Genomic DNA, 14,179 nt, shown 5'->3' with positions numbered 1-14,179 from the left:
GATGCAGAGTTCTGCTTTACCCTATAATGGTTTACTTAATCATACTCACATTGCCATGGGCGGTTATAGGACCTCTGTGCAGTTGGGGCAAATGCATACACATTACACTCTCTCCTATGGAATGCTAGTCCATACAGTGGTGTTGTGGCAGCAGCGAATGGGACGCTAAAAGCTGTGACACGCGCATTAACTCTCCCAGCTGTGTCTGTATTCTAAAGAGGCCCTGGAATACATGCAGTGAATATCCAGAAGAGCAGGGGCAATTTACTCCCAGAGTCAACAAAGTAGTCCCCACAGGAGACAGTGGTGATGGATTGTGGGATGGAGCTCTCTCTCTCTCTCTCTCTCTCTCTCTCTCTCTCTCTCTCTCTCTCTCTCTCCCTCTCTCTATCTATCTTTCCCTTGTTCTCAGCACTGCATACATTCCCTCAAGTGGCACACAAGGCTGTTAGCCTGCCTAATGGAGGTAGTGTGGCATGGCGTAAAAGAGGTGGCAGAGCCTATTTAGATAGAGGCCCTGCTAAAGTAAACTTCAGACAGGGATTCAAATAAACCAGCTCCCCTAATCGACTGCTGAGGGCTGAGGCGAAGGAGGAGTGTGGGCTGACACCAGAAGGGAGGGCGGGAGGAGAGGAGAAGAAGCAGGGGGAGGGACTGGGGTGTGTTGAGTGAGCCGCTCCAGAGGGATAAACAGAGGGGGGATCTGGGTAATCTAGAGTAGAGCGGCGGATGTAGTGAAGGAGGAGGTGGGGGAGGTGAAGGGGGAGGAGGTGAGGGAGGATGGGGGAGGTGAGAAGGGAGGTGGTGTAAGAGGAGCTGTAGCATGCATTCAGTCTGGAGGAGGGGTGGAGGAGAGGTCAACGAAGTAGAGGTTCTGTAGTCTGAAATCTCTGTAGACCCTCCCTAGACCTCTCTCCTGCCTCACGGGTTGAAGTTACAGCCCAGGGTTTGACTGGAGTGGTCAAGGATATGGCTTAGAGACCCTAGCAAACCTATACTGCTTAGTGCATCGGAGCTAAGAGTTGTTAGGTAAACACAAGTGATAGCAGATTCCACCCTTTTACCTCCTCTCGTTCAGAGAACACCAGGCCAAACATGAGTCATCAGAAGGAAGCTATCAAAGAGACAGATACTCAGAGGTCAAACACAGTGCCAGAGTGCTGCTACAGTAGGTATTCTAGCTAGCACGTCTCTTTGCTTTCTTGTCTTTCTTACAAAAACAAGTTCATTTCAAATGATTTTTCACATTTGCGTAATACAATGGAAAGTTTTTTTTTGACTATTACAGACTTGTTCCATAGCATGTGTTTTGAGCCTTGTGATCAAAGTATCCTTTTCCATGTTAAGACATGTTAAGACCATTATATACTCTATTTTGCTTTACAATGCAAGCCATTATTTATTATTATAACTGGTGTGCAATCATAGAAAACATTCCTAATCTATTCACCAGGATGCATCTGATTTATGGCTGTCTGCTTACATGAAACGTAAAGCAACTCAACACATTTCTCTTTTAAGACATGCAAGCCCTGCAATTCCACTAAACAAGGCCTGTCTGAGTTGTGCCCTGTTGGTTGAGCAGGGGCAGGGCAGGTAGCCAAGCTGTAAGTCATGTATTAATAAGGAGTGTTGAGGTAGTGTGTGTTGAGGTAGTGTGTGTTGAGGTAGTGTTTAGGTAGTGATTTTTAAGGGTAGATAGTGTCAAAGTAGTGATTGTTGAGGTAGAACAGCAGGTCTGACGGGGCCAGGGGGGGTAAACCTCTCGGTGTTGTTGCCCAGCAGTGGGCCCTGTGTTTTCGGCATTGACCAGGGGGCACAACTAAATCCAGCTGTTGGGCACCACTCCCCTGGCTGCCTGCCCATCCTCCTGCTGGCACACGGGCGCCAGATGTTTACACACTAAAAACACATCCTATCACGAAGCGCCCTCCTCCCCTCCCTGTTTGACTGTGTTCTGCCAGTTCAGGCGCCTGCTCACAGATAAAGACTCACTGTGTACAGGTCTGCAGACAGGCTTTTTTATTATGATGTGACTCGTGTGTGTGTGTGTGTTTCTGTGTTCATGTACACTACCATTCAAAAGTTTGGGGTCACTTAGAAATGTCCTTTTTTTTGAAAGAAAAGCAAATTTTTTGTCCATTAAAATAACATCAAATTGATCAGAAATACAGTTTAGACATTGTTAATGTTGTAAATGACTACTGTAGCTGGAAATGGCAGATTGTTTATGGAATATCTACATAGGCATTAAGAGGCCCATTATCAGAAACCATCACTCCTGTGTTCCAATGGCACGTTGTGTTAGCTAATCCAAGTTTATCATTTTAAAAGGCTAATTGATCATCAGAAAACCCTTTTGCAATTACGTTAACACAGCTGAAAATTGTTGTTCTGAATAAAGAAGCAATAAAACTGACCTTCTTTAGACTAGCTGAGTATCTGGAGCATCAGCATTTGTAGGTTCGACTTCAGGCTCAAAATGGCCAGAAACAAAGCACTTTCTTCTGAAACTCGTCAGTCTATTCTTGTTCTGAGAAATTAAGGCTATTACATGCGAGAAATTGCCAAGAAATTGCCAGTCTCAACGTCAACAGTGAAGAGGCGACTCCGGGATGTTGGCCTTCTAGGCAGAGTTGCAAAGCCATATCTCAGACTGGCCAAAAAAAATGAAAATATTAAGATAGGCAAAAGAACACAGTGTATATAATGTATATATTCCATTAAAAATCTGCCGTTTCCAGCTACAACAGTCATTTACAACATTAACAATGTCTACACTGTATTTCTGATCAATTTTATGTTATTTTATTGGACAAAAAAATGTGCTTTTCTTTCAAAAACAAGGACATTTCTCAGTGACCCCAAACTTTTGAATGGTAGTGTATGTGCGTGTGTGATTTAATCCCTTCCACTTTTAAAAGGGTAGGGTTTCAAGTAGCCCCTCGGGTAGTATGGGCAAGATGCACTCACATAGACATAGCCCATGTTTGAACTTGTCCTACAATGGACATACAGTATGATGTATTCAAAACACAACATTCCAGCGCTAGCTCGAGGGATTATATACCATAGGATAGAGCAGGGCTCATCAACTAGATTCAGCGGCGGGCCGACATCTTCTTGAGCAGATGGTCAGGGGGTCGGAACATAATTACAAATAATTTGTAGACCGCAAAGTGGCTACAAGAAGTACAAACAGATATAATATTTGACTAAAACATAATAATTTCAAACCTTGCTTACATTTGTATACAATCACATATACAGTATCTCTTTATTAAGAATGGGAATACTTTGGAACAGATTTCCAAAATTAAAATCACTTGGAGCTGATTTTCTGGTGTTTTTACAGTCTTTTATATCCCCCCAAAAATAAACACTACCTGTCAAATGTTTTAAACACCTACTCATTCAAGGGTTTTTCTTTATTTTTACTATTTTCTACATTGTAGAATAATAGTGAAGACATCAAAACTATGAAATAGCACATGTGGAATCATGTAGTAACCAAAAAAGTGTTAAACAAATACATTTTATATTTTATATTCTTCCAATAGCCACACTTTGCCTTGATGACAGATTTGCACACTCTTAGCATTCTCTCAACCAGCTTCACCTGGAATCCTTTTCCAACAGTCTTGAAGGAGTTCGCACATATGTGACTCACCACCTGGATTCGGTCTTACGTAGCAAAATTTTAAATGGTGTTTTTTACATTGGATAAAAGTAGAGACTCAGAGCTACAAAATGGTATATCATACACTGCATTTGAGGAACAATGGGAAAGTAATTCTGCTTTGAAAGTTGATCAACTTGTAAACTCACTTTTGAGAAAATGGCCTTTGAATGTTTTGGTATCTAGTGAAGAGCTCTTTTTTGTCTACAATCATTCAGCGTCGGAGCGCACACTTGACGATGATTTGTTTACCTCTGAATAACATGAAAACAGCCTAACCAGCTCTGCTGGCAACTATTGCATTACTCTTTTTTTTGCAAACGTTTACTGACACCGGCCATGTTCAACGGGTGTTGTACACACATCACGTATCGTTAGCTAACAAGCCAGCCAGTTAACGTTATCTAGTTAAACAACAATGAACAGTGCCAACAATGCCACAGTGCTGGGAGCTAACCAACCAGGTTCAATGTTAGCTAGCTAACATTAGGCTCTAACTAGAAAAGCAAACGGCTCTGGGAAACAAATTTTAACATCAGCTAGGGAGCCAGCCAGCGAATGTTAGCTAGCTAGCTAACAGTACACTTCAGCTTGAAATGAAACCACTTTCTGTCAAAATAGAAACATGTAATATCTGAAAATGTTGCTAGCTATCTTACCTGTATACATCATCATGCATGATGGACACTTCGACCTGTCAGGAATGCCGTACCACAGTTGCCCTTAGTTTGAAGATGTAATCTGGTGACTGGTGTTTTCTCCATCTCTTTAGCTATCATACTCCAATTCCACTGATTTCAAAACTTGATCCTCCGGAAAGTGGAGAGCAACACTTATGCAGCTCCACTACACAGTACATAAAAAAAGCTTTGTTCGACAGGATTACCAACACAGACTGATGAGCTCAAAAAGACAGAAGCCTTCTATATGGCAGACCAATCCGAACTCCTCTCTCAGCATGTCCAACACACTAATTATCTCAGCCAATCATGGCTAGTGGGAAGGTTACTGCCTTTTCCTGTGGCTTAACCAACAAGGCTCGTAATTTAACAATTTTATTCATATTTACAAATGGCATACAAGTTTGTTATTAAAGCACATAAAAGATCACATGTTCGAGAAGGCATTTCCGCCAAAATGTTTAACGTTCAAAGGGCTCTCCTGTGAACTCGTGACTTGTGACATACGCCTAGTTTCCTGAATCGGGTCACATATGCTGAGCACTTGTTGGCTGCTTTTCCTTCGCTCTGCGGTCCGACTCATCCCAAACCATCTCAATTTGGTTGAGGTCAGTGGATTGTGGAAGCCAGGTCATCTGATGCAGCACTCCATCACTCTCCTTCTTGGTAAAATAGCCAGTACACAGCCTGCAGGTGTGTTGGGTCATTGTCCTGTTGAAAAACAAATGATAGTCCCACTAAGCCCAAACCAGATGAGCAGGCGTAACGCTGCAAAATGCTGTGGTAGCCATGCTGGTTAAGTGTGCCTTGAATTCTAAATAAATCACAGTGTCACCAGCAAAGCACCCCAGCACCATAACACCTCTTCCTCCATTCTTTACGGTGGGAAATACACATGCGGAGATCATCCGTTCACCCACACTGCGTCTCACAAAGACATGGCGGTTGGAACCAATAATCTCCCATTTGGACTCCAAACCAAAGGACAAATTTCCACCGGTCTAATGTCCATTGCTCGTGTTTCTTGGCCCAAGCAAGTCTCTGCTTCTTATTGGTGTCTTTTAGTAGTGATTTCTTTGCAGTAATTTGACCACGAAGGCCTGATTCACACAGTCTCCTCTGAACAGTTGATGTTGAGTTGTGTCTGTTACTTGAACTCTGTGAAGCATTTATTTGGGCTGCAATTTCTGAGGCCGGTAACTTTAATGAACTTTTCCTCTGCAGCAGAGGTAACTCTGGGTCTTCCATTCCTGTGGCGGTCCTCATGAGAGTCAGTTTCATCATAGTGCTTGATGGTTTTTGCGACTGCACTTGAAGAAACTTTCAAAGTTCTTGACATTTTCTGTATTGACTGACCTTCATGTCTTAAAGTAATGATGAACTGTCGTTTCTCTTTGCGTATTTGAGCGGTTCTTGCCATAATATGGACTTGGTCTTTTACCATATATACCCCCCCTACATTGTCACAACACAATTGATTGGCTCAAACGTATTAAGAAAGAAAGAAATTCCACAAATTAACTTAAGGCACACCTGTTAATTGAAATGCATTCCAGGTGACTCCGTCATGAAGCTGGATGAGAGAATGCCAAGACTGTGCAAAGCTGTCAACAAAGAATCTCAAATATAAAATATATTGTGATTTGTTTAACACTTTTCTGGTTACTACATGATTCCATATGTTTTATTTAATAGTTGTGATGTCTTCACTATTATTCTTCAATGTAGAAAATAGTACAAATAAAGAAAAACACTTGAATGAGTAGGTGTTCTGAAACTTTTGACCAGTAGTGCATTTGTTATTTATTTTTTGTTCTGAAAACTTGTGCGGCCAAATAAAATCACCTGCGGGGGGCGCCATTTGGGGAACCCTGGGATAGAGGGTGCAATTGAGGTGGGGATACTTGAACTTCTGTAGTTGTATGTTTCCAGCCCCTGAAAATTCAGCAGCTTCTCTCTCGGGGTAAAAATAGCCAAGTGCTTGGGAGCTGATATTATGCAAATGTTTTAATGTTTTATATGAGGAATTAGACAGCCTCCCACTTCTTTCAGACAGTTGTGACGAATCATTTCCCTGCTTCCAAACGCATCCTCCATTTTTCTCCCAATTCCCTCAGTGGTTGTTCCTCAGTGTTAGTCTTTGTGTAAAAAGTGTATTTATGCCTGATCAGCCGCCTTACAGCAAGAAAAAGAAAAATGGCGCCGTCCCCTTGCAGTTAATTTGTGTCTCGGTTTATTTTGAGTTATATCCCTGAGTTGTTTTAGGTGGACTTCCTAGTGAACATTCCAAGGCAGTGAGGCTTTTTAGTTCAGTTGTTTTTAATGAGGTCTCATTTGGGCAGGGCCTCCTGAAAGATAGCCATCAACCACTGCTTTTCATTACTCTGCCCTTAGACCGGCTGAAGAAGCACATTACTTAGGAATGCCCATAAAAACACATTGAGTCAATACATGCAACCATGATTCAATGGTTGGTAAAGAGATATGTGCTTTAAAGCTGATGGTCTGTTTAACGCTCTTTTTTTATATTTGTCCCCTTGTCTTTCTCTCTTTCTCTCTTACCCCTATGCAGCCCCGCCACAGTTCTTTCCTGCCTTCCATCCGCCGGTGCCCATCGATGACAGACACGCCCAGGGACGCTACATCTACGAGCCGTCCCCTGTTCCCCCGCTGCACGTGTGAGTGTCACAGACTGTACACACACACACACACACACACACACACACACACACACACACACACACACACACACACACACACACACACACACACACACACACACACAACCCCTCCTACATGAACGACACACACACCGAGACACTTCTTCTCAACAGAAAATAATGCAGGAGTTTGTCAGGTCTACTGAGAAGTCTTTTGGATATCAGTATCATATCATTGGTATCAGTATCAACTCAAAGTAGTGGTAATGACAATATAAATATGTTTCTCCTGTTTTTCTCTGGGAGTGTTGCATCCTCCTCAGAGATGCTCTGTGCTCCCCAGATCAAAGGCCACGGGCCCTGTCTGGCAGCAACATGATCCACATGTCAGAGACAGGCAAATGAACACGTGTCAGAAACATGGAGACGAGAACCCGGGGCGTGGGATTCTCATAAGCACAGTGATCAAGCCTTGTCAAGACGAGACGATGCAACTCTCAACCTGACATACACACCTTCACTGATACACGAGTAACTCTACTGACATGCACACCTTCACTGACACACAAATAATTGTACTGACATACACACCTTCACACACGCATTTTCTGACACGCACGGTACCATGTATACACCCCCCCCCCCCGCCACACACATACATGATCACACATAAGTAAGTGCATTAAGCAGAGGAATATGTATGGGTTGAGTCTCCCATTCCCATATTTCTCCTAAGGTTTCACTGGCGTGGTTGGCCAGGTCAGCAGCTACACATCAATGTGCTCTGTACTAGGGGATTCCCTCAGTTTCTGTGCGCGTGCACACACACACACACACACACACACACTAGCCTCTCTCTTTCTCACTCTCATTCACTCTCTCCCTCCTTCTCCCCTCTCTTTCTCTGTCTTTTCTTCTACCGCTTTCTCCCTCTGTTCTGCCTGAACAGTGAGGACTAGCAGTGGATGTTCTGTTGCCCTTGCGGCGCTACATTCTAACCCGGAGACAGGAAGGAAGCGATCAGTGCGCGACGGGGACAAATTGGATGGGGCAGCATTATGTTTTATATTCTTCATCATTATCAACTCCCCCCCTCCACCCTCACCCGCCCTCGTGCTCGGGAGTCATATCTCTCCCTTGCCGATGTGCCACTAAGCGTAATGAATTTTTTATGTCCCCCCCATTCAACCCCTCTCCCTCTCTCCCTGAGGTAAGGAGAGAGGGAGAGGTGAGGAAATAAAAAAGAGTTGATGATTGATGCCCTGTGTCAGCGCAAACAAAATACCAAATATAATTTAGCATTTAGCTTATGTGGAGATAATGGGGAGAACACGCGCTGCCAACACGGCTCAAACAAACAGTCGTGCTTGTTATCAGTCAAAGGCGCTTTGGAGAGATCTGGAGCACAGGTTAGGGGGAAGTGGGAGACATGGAACCCACTGAATTAAATTAGGGGGGGAAGAGAAGAGAAGTTGCGCTGCACCGAACAAACGTGTTCAGTCACTCGCTCTCTGTCCAGACGGGAGTTATCTGGCTGGCGCGCTTCGTTTGCTCAACCAGTCAGTGGAGGCATGGTCGCCGCTGTACTTACCGCCTGTTTATCCACTTGTATTGCTGCTTAATACGACACGCCGTGCTGAAAGGCCCCATTTTTCATTATTACAAGTCAGTTGTTTAGTGGACGGTCTTATTCAAATTGACTTGGGTACTAGTACACACATTACCGAGTTACACATGTCCCTTTCAAATCGGGAACCTACGGTCCTCCGCTCACAATGTCATTACTTTTGCTGCTTTTTAGAGTAGGCAACAGTGTTACATGCTATTGAAGTTAAGTTTACGGTCTGTATAGTCCATCTACAGATGACAGAGTTATGTAGGCTACTGTAGTTTTGCTTCAGATTTGGACTGTAACGTACTCAGTATTGTTTTGGAACCATACATCTGGCAATTTGGTCTCATGCACAGTGTTTTAAAGAATTTCTTATAAAGGAGCATTTTGATCCAGTCACCCCCAACAATGCAGTCAGTGGTCTTGTACACAGAGAGAACAGGCATGGTCCTTCAGGGACCCGGGGGACAGGTGGGGGGGATTTCAGAGAGAAATATTGAATTGTTTTAAGACAAGCTCTCCTTAGTGAGCAGAATGAATCGTTATTAGCCCTCTTAAAGATATGGCTAAGTACACAGTAGAGTATTATTGCCATTACTTCCCCATGCAGGGCTCTCATTATAGCTGGTAATTACAGTGGGTCTGGCCCTGCGGCGGTACAATCAATCCAGCCTCGCTAACGCTAGCTGCCGCGCTAACGCTAACAGCGCTAATTCTAACGCTAGGACTGTGTCCGGTAGAAAAACAAGCTGCCACCGCCGGCTCATTTTCCCATGATATGTTCTGCCGTCTAACCGACGTCGCAAATGAACAGAATCCTATCCTATTATTGTGATGGGTATAATTGAAACATGTTTATTTATGGCCTGGTGCCGCAGACGAGGGAGGAACGAAGGAGCGTTAGGCTACGCTAACAGCACTGGGCGATATGAGGCCGACAGAATTAAATTAAAAGCTCATAAAATGAAATATGCTCTGTATTAGCTGCTTGACACTTAATTTGCCTTCAAATGAGCGGAGGAAATCACAAATTAACTGTCCTTTGTCCCCCCCCTCTCTCTCTCCTGCTGCACACCACCTCTATTAGGAAGGGGAGAGTGCAATTACAGGCAGGAGCTAGGAGAATCGTTTACTTTATAAATTCTTGCAGGGAAGGCACCCGCCATTCCATATTAAAGATGGAGGGTCAGGGGTTGCCGTCGTCGTGTGGGTGCAGGGCATTGATTACGTAGGTACACATAATAGGGGGTTGTAGTCCTGCATGTCTAAAATGGGAAACTGTGGAGTCTTAGAGACCAGCAGAGCTCTGACCAACCACTTTTTATAACTATTGAATCATTGAGTCAGTGCAGCTGATCTAGGATCAGTAGGCCTTTCCTACACTACTGTCAGATCAATATGTGTGTCCCTTAGTGTCTCTGGCCTGGGAACAGCTGACCTCCAGTCCCATTGATGGAGATCCACCCCTCCACCACTCTTCCTCTAGAGAAGATGCTTCCTCACTTCCTGCTTAAATAAACACACAGACCAGTGAAGAGCAAGCTCTCCATGGGAGCTCTCGTCCCCACCACCGCTCCCATTGTGTCAGCCCGGCTTAATGGGGGGCTGCATGGGGGGGCTGCATGGGGGAGGCCGGGGCCAAAGAGAAGAGACCGCTCCTTTCATAGGGGGCATTATTGGACCGAAGACGGCCAACCACAAAACAAAAGGCCCTCTCTTGTGACTCAGCGCCTGGTCTCGGTCACCCGGAGACGGGCCGGGAACAAACAGAGGTATTCGACTACAAGTCAATTATCTGCATGAGAGTTTACTTAGGAGTTAGAGGCCCTTGTGCTTGAATGTGGCCACTAAAACAACAAGATGCTCTTAGGGAATAAGTGATTGACTCATGGCTGTTTGCGTAGCCACGGTCGTTGCGATATAGTGATTTGCTTAGGAATTAGCTCAAATGATCTACTCCTGAGTACACAATGGAGTGTGTAAACTAAGGTATCTCCACAGACTCGCATTCACTCGGATAATGTTTGCATATTGTCATGTTAATGTTAGTTCTGTCATTGTCTCAGATAACATACTGTATGAATACTGATTATTTTCTTGGACATGGCCAACGAGACATTATGAATCTGGTGCAAAATATATTTGATATGCGCCCTTTCAACTCAGACACTACAGTCCAATATGGCAGTTAGTTGCAACATGATTTGTAACTTTTTCCCATTTGTTTGTGTTTTCTCCTGAGGATTCTCGCTGGCATTGCTTGTCTTATAGTAATGATGTCAGAAAGTCACAATATAGAAAAAATACTGATTTGGCACAATGTTCTGTGTTTAGTATTTCGTATTTTATTGGGATCCCCAATTAGCAGCTGCCAAGAGAGGGGCTAATCTTCCAGGGGTTCAAACAGGAAACAAAACAAATAACATGCGTAATAGACATAATATACTGTACCTAACACAACATAATACTACATAACACTACATAATCTCCTGTCTCTGCCTCACACTTCAGAAAAAGGAGATGGCTCCTGCCTTATGAGCCATTCCGGCTCGCACAAGCCAAGGCTCGTGCAAGGCCACCCACTTACATGATACAATACATAATAGAGTGCAAATTACAATACAAAATATATCAAAATGGCGGTGTCTCGTAAGGTGTTCTTTGATCTGGGTTTTGAATCTGGTTTTATTGCTAGCTTGAGTTACCTGGGGTGGCAGAGAGTTTCGTGTAGTCATGGCTCTTGGAACTGTGAAGAGACCTCTGATTGCATGTCTTGTGTTGTACCGCTGAGTGTCTGAACTGTGTGCCAGCTGCTTTTCAACTTTGAGCCAGGAGAGATTGACATGCAAGTCATTCGCATCCCCCCCCCCCCCCCCCCCCCCCCCCCCCCCCGTGTAAATCTAAGTGCAATACGTGCTGCTCTATTCTGGACCAACTGCAATTTACCGATGTCTCTCTTTGCTGCACATTAACACACAGCTGGGAAGTAGCCCAGGTGCGACACAACTAGGGCCTGTAGGACCTACAGTATCTGGTTGACTGAGATGTCAAGAAAGCAGAGCAACGCCTTACCATGGACAGACCTCTTCCCATTTTTAGCAACCATTGAGTCTATATGTTTTGACTATGACAGCTTGCTATCTAGGGTTACACCCAGCAGTCTAGTCTCTTCAACTTTCTCAATCGCTACATTATTCAATAGTAGATCTAAATGAGGTTTAGCATTGAGCGAGTGATTTGACCCCCAAAAAATGCTTTTAGTTTTTGAAATATTTAGCGTCAGCCTATTGTTAGTTACCCATTCTAAAACTGACTGGAGTCTATGTTAAGGGTGTCAGTTATTTATTTTACTGTCGTAGCTGATGTGTATACTGTTGAGTCGTCACTGAACATTGACACAGGCTTTCTTCAAGGTCAATGGAAGGTCATTAATAAAAGCAGAAAATAATAATGGCCCTAGCCGGCTGCCCTGCGGTACACCACACTCAACCAAATTTGGATTAGAGAGGTTTTAAAGAAACCCCTCTGTGTTCTATTTGATAGGCAATGATAAGGCAGAGAATGCAAATCCATAACACCTAAGTTTTTTCAGCAATAGTGGCCTGGGACTTTAATGTAGGGAAACTTAAATCCGTTTTACATCATTTCTACCAGCATGTTAAATGTGCAACCAGAGGGAAAAAAAACTCTAGACCACCTAGGTCTAGGTCCAAAAGCCCTAGTTGTGTCGCACCTGGGCTACTTCCCAGTTGTGTGTTAATGTGCAGCAAAGAGAGACATCTGTAATCAGCTTCTACCCCCAAGCCATAGGACTCCTGAACATCTAATCAAATGGCTACCCAGATTATTTGCATTGCCCCCCCCCCCTCTTTTACGCTGGCGCTATTCTCTGTTTATTATCTATGCATAGTCACTTTAACTCTACCTACATGTACATATTACCTAAATTACGTAGACTAACCGGTGCCCCCGTACATTGACTCTGTGCTAGTACCCCCTGTATATAACCTCACTATTGTTATTTTACTGGTGCTCTTTAATTACTTGTTACTTTTCTTTCTTATTTTGTGCTTAGCTATTTTTTACTTAACACATATTTTTCTTAAAACTGCTTTGTTGGTTAAGGGCTTGTAAGTAAGCATTTCACTGTAAGTTCTACACCTGTGGTATTCAGCGCATGTGAGAAATTTGATTTGATTTGCTCAATGATATCAAAAGCTGCACTGAAATATAACAAAACAGCTCCAACAATCTTGTTACTAACAGTTTCTTTCAGCCAATCATGAGTAATTTGTGTCAGTGCCAAGCATGTTCAGTGCCCTTCCCTATAAGCGTGCTGAAAGTCTGTTGTTCATTTGTTTTCTGTAAAATAACTTTATATTTGGTCAAACACCATTTTTCCCCAAAACTTTGCTAAGCACTGTGGTGTTAGTGGTGAATATACTTGTGAACCTGGTATTATGTGTGTGTGTGTGTGTGTGTGTGTGTGTGTGTGTGTGTGTGTGTGTGTGTGTGTGTTTGTGTGTGTGTGTGTTGGGCATGTAAGGGTATGCTGCTTCCTGTCTGTGTGGTTATTGCATTCAGAAGTGTGTTTGTACAGCTGTGGTCTCCAAACGGACTGTAAGGTATTCTGTGAGTCTACCAGGGGAAAAGCAGGTCCCATTAATTTCAGTACAACATCAGCACTCTGTAGTCGGCTGCAGTAAAACCATAGTTAACTACCCAGAAAGAGGGTGTAATTGATTTTCATGCTATTCCGAGAATGATCATTCCATCTGAGTAACAACATACTGAAACATTTTTGGACATTTGAAATGTAATACTTTTAAAAGCGGCACAAACATGTGGAACTCCAACTAACGGCTCATGAGCTGTCTTTTCCCCCACTATCTATGCAAAAAATGTTTTGAATATTTCATGAATTGTACATTTTCTACCTCCCTACCTGCATTTTTGTGCTCCCTCCCTCCCTCCCTCCCTCCCTCCCTCCCTCCCTCCCTCCCTCCCTCCCTCCCTCCCTCCCTCCCTCCCTCCCTCCCTCCCTCCCTCCCTCTCTCGCTCTCTCTCTGTCTTTCTCTCTCTGTCTGTCTGTCTGTCTGTCTGTCTGTCTGTCTGTCTGTCTGTCTGTCTGTCTGTCTGTCTGTCTGTCTGTGTCTCTCTCTGTCTGTCTGTCTGTCTGTCTGTCTGTCTGTCTGTCTGTCTGTCTGTCTGTCTGTCTGTCTGTCTGTCTGTCTGTCTGTCTGTCTGTCTGTCTGTCTCTCTCTCTCTCTCTCTCTCTCTCTCTCTCTCTCTCTCTCTCTCTCTCTCTCTCTCTCTCTCTCTTTTTCTGTCTCTCTCCATCGCTCTCTCGCTCTCTGTCTCTCTCTCTGTCTCTCTCTTCTCTCTCTCTCTCTCTGTGTTCTTTAGGTGTACGCTGTGTTGTTTGGTTATTTACATAAACTGTTGTCAGAGAGCCCAATCTGCACATTGAGGAGCGTCTCGCTGCTTAGCATAAAGACCACAGTCTTATCTCCACTCCTCCCTCCAGATTGCTCCTCTACTCCAGAAT

General features: G+C 43.9%; 1 protein-coding gene across 1 annotated transcript in view; it reads left to right on the top strand.

The window, feature by feature from the left end:
• LOC120051119 (transcriptional activator GLI3-like) overlaps positions 1-14,179 on the top strand; it is a 129,219-nt gene that overhangs the window by 60,685 nt on the left and 54,355 nt on the right. Inside the window, exon 4 of the mRNA XM_038997791.1 lies at positions 6,932-7,037. Coding sequence (XP_038853719.1) covers positions 6,932-7,037 — 106 coding nt within the window. The remainder of the gene's footprint in view (positions 1-6,931; positions 7,038-14,179) is intronic.

Source organism: Salvelinus namaycush, chromosome 7 (assembly GCF_016432855.1).
Source record: "Salvelinus namaycush isolate Seneca chromosome 7, SaNama_1.0, whole genome shotgun sequence".
NCBI classification, from domain to species: domain Eukaryota; kingdom Metazoa; phylum Chordata; class Actinopteri; order Salmoniformes; family Salmonidae; genus Salvelinus; species Salvelinus namaycush.
The sequence above is the reverse complement of the archived record's forward strand: the minus strand, read 5'-3'. Positions and strand labels throughout refer to the sequence as shown.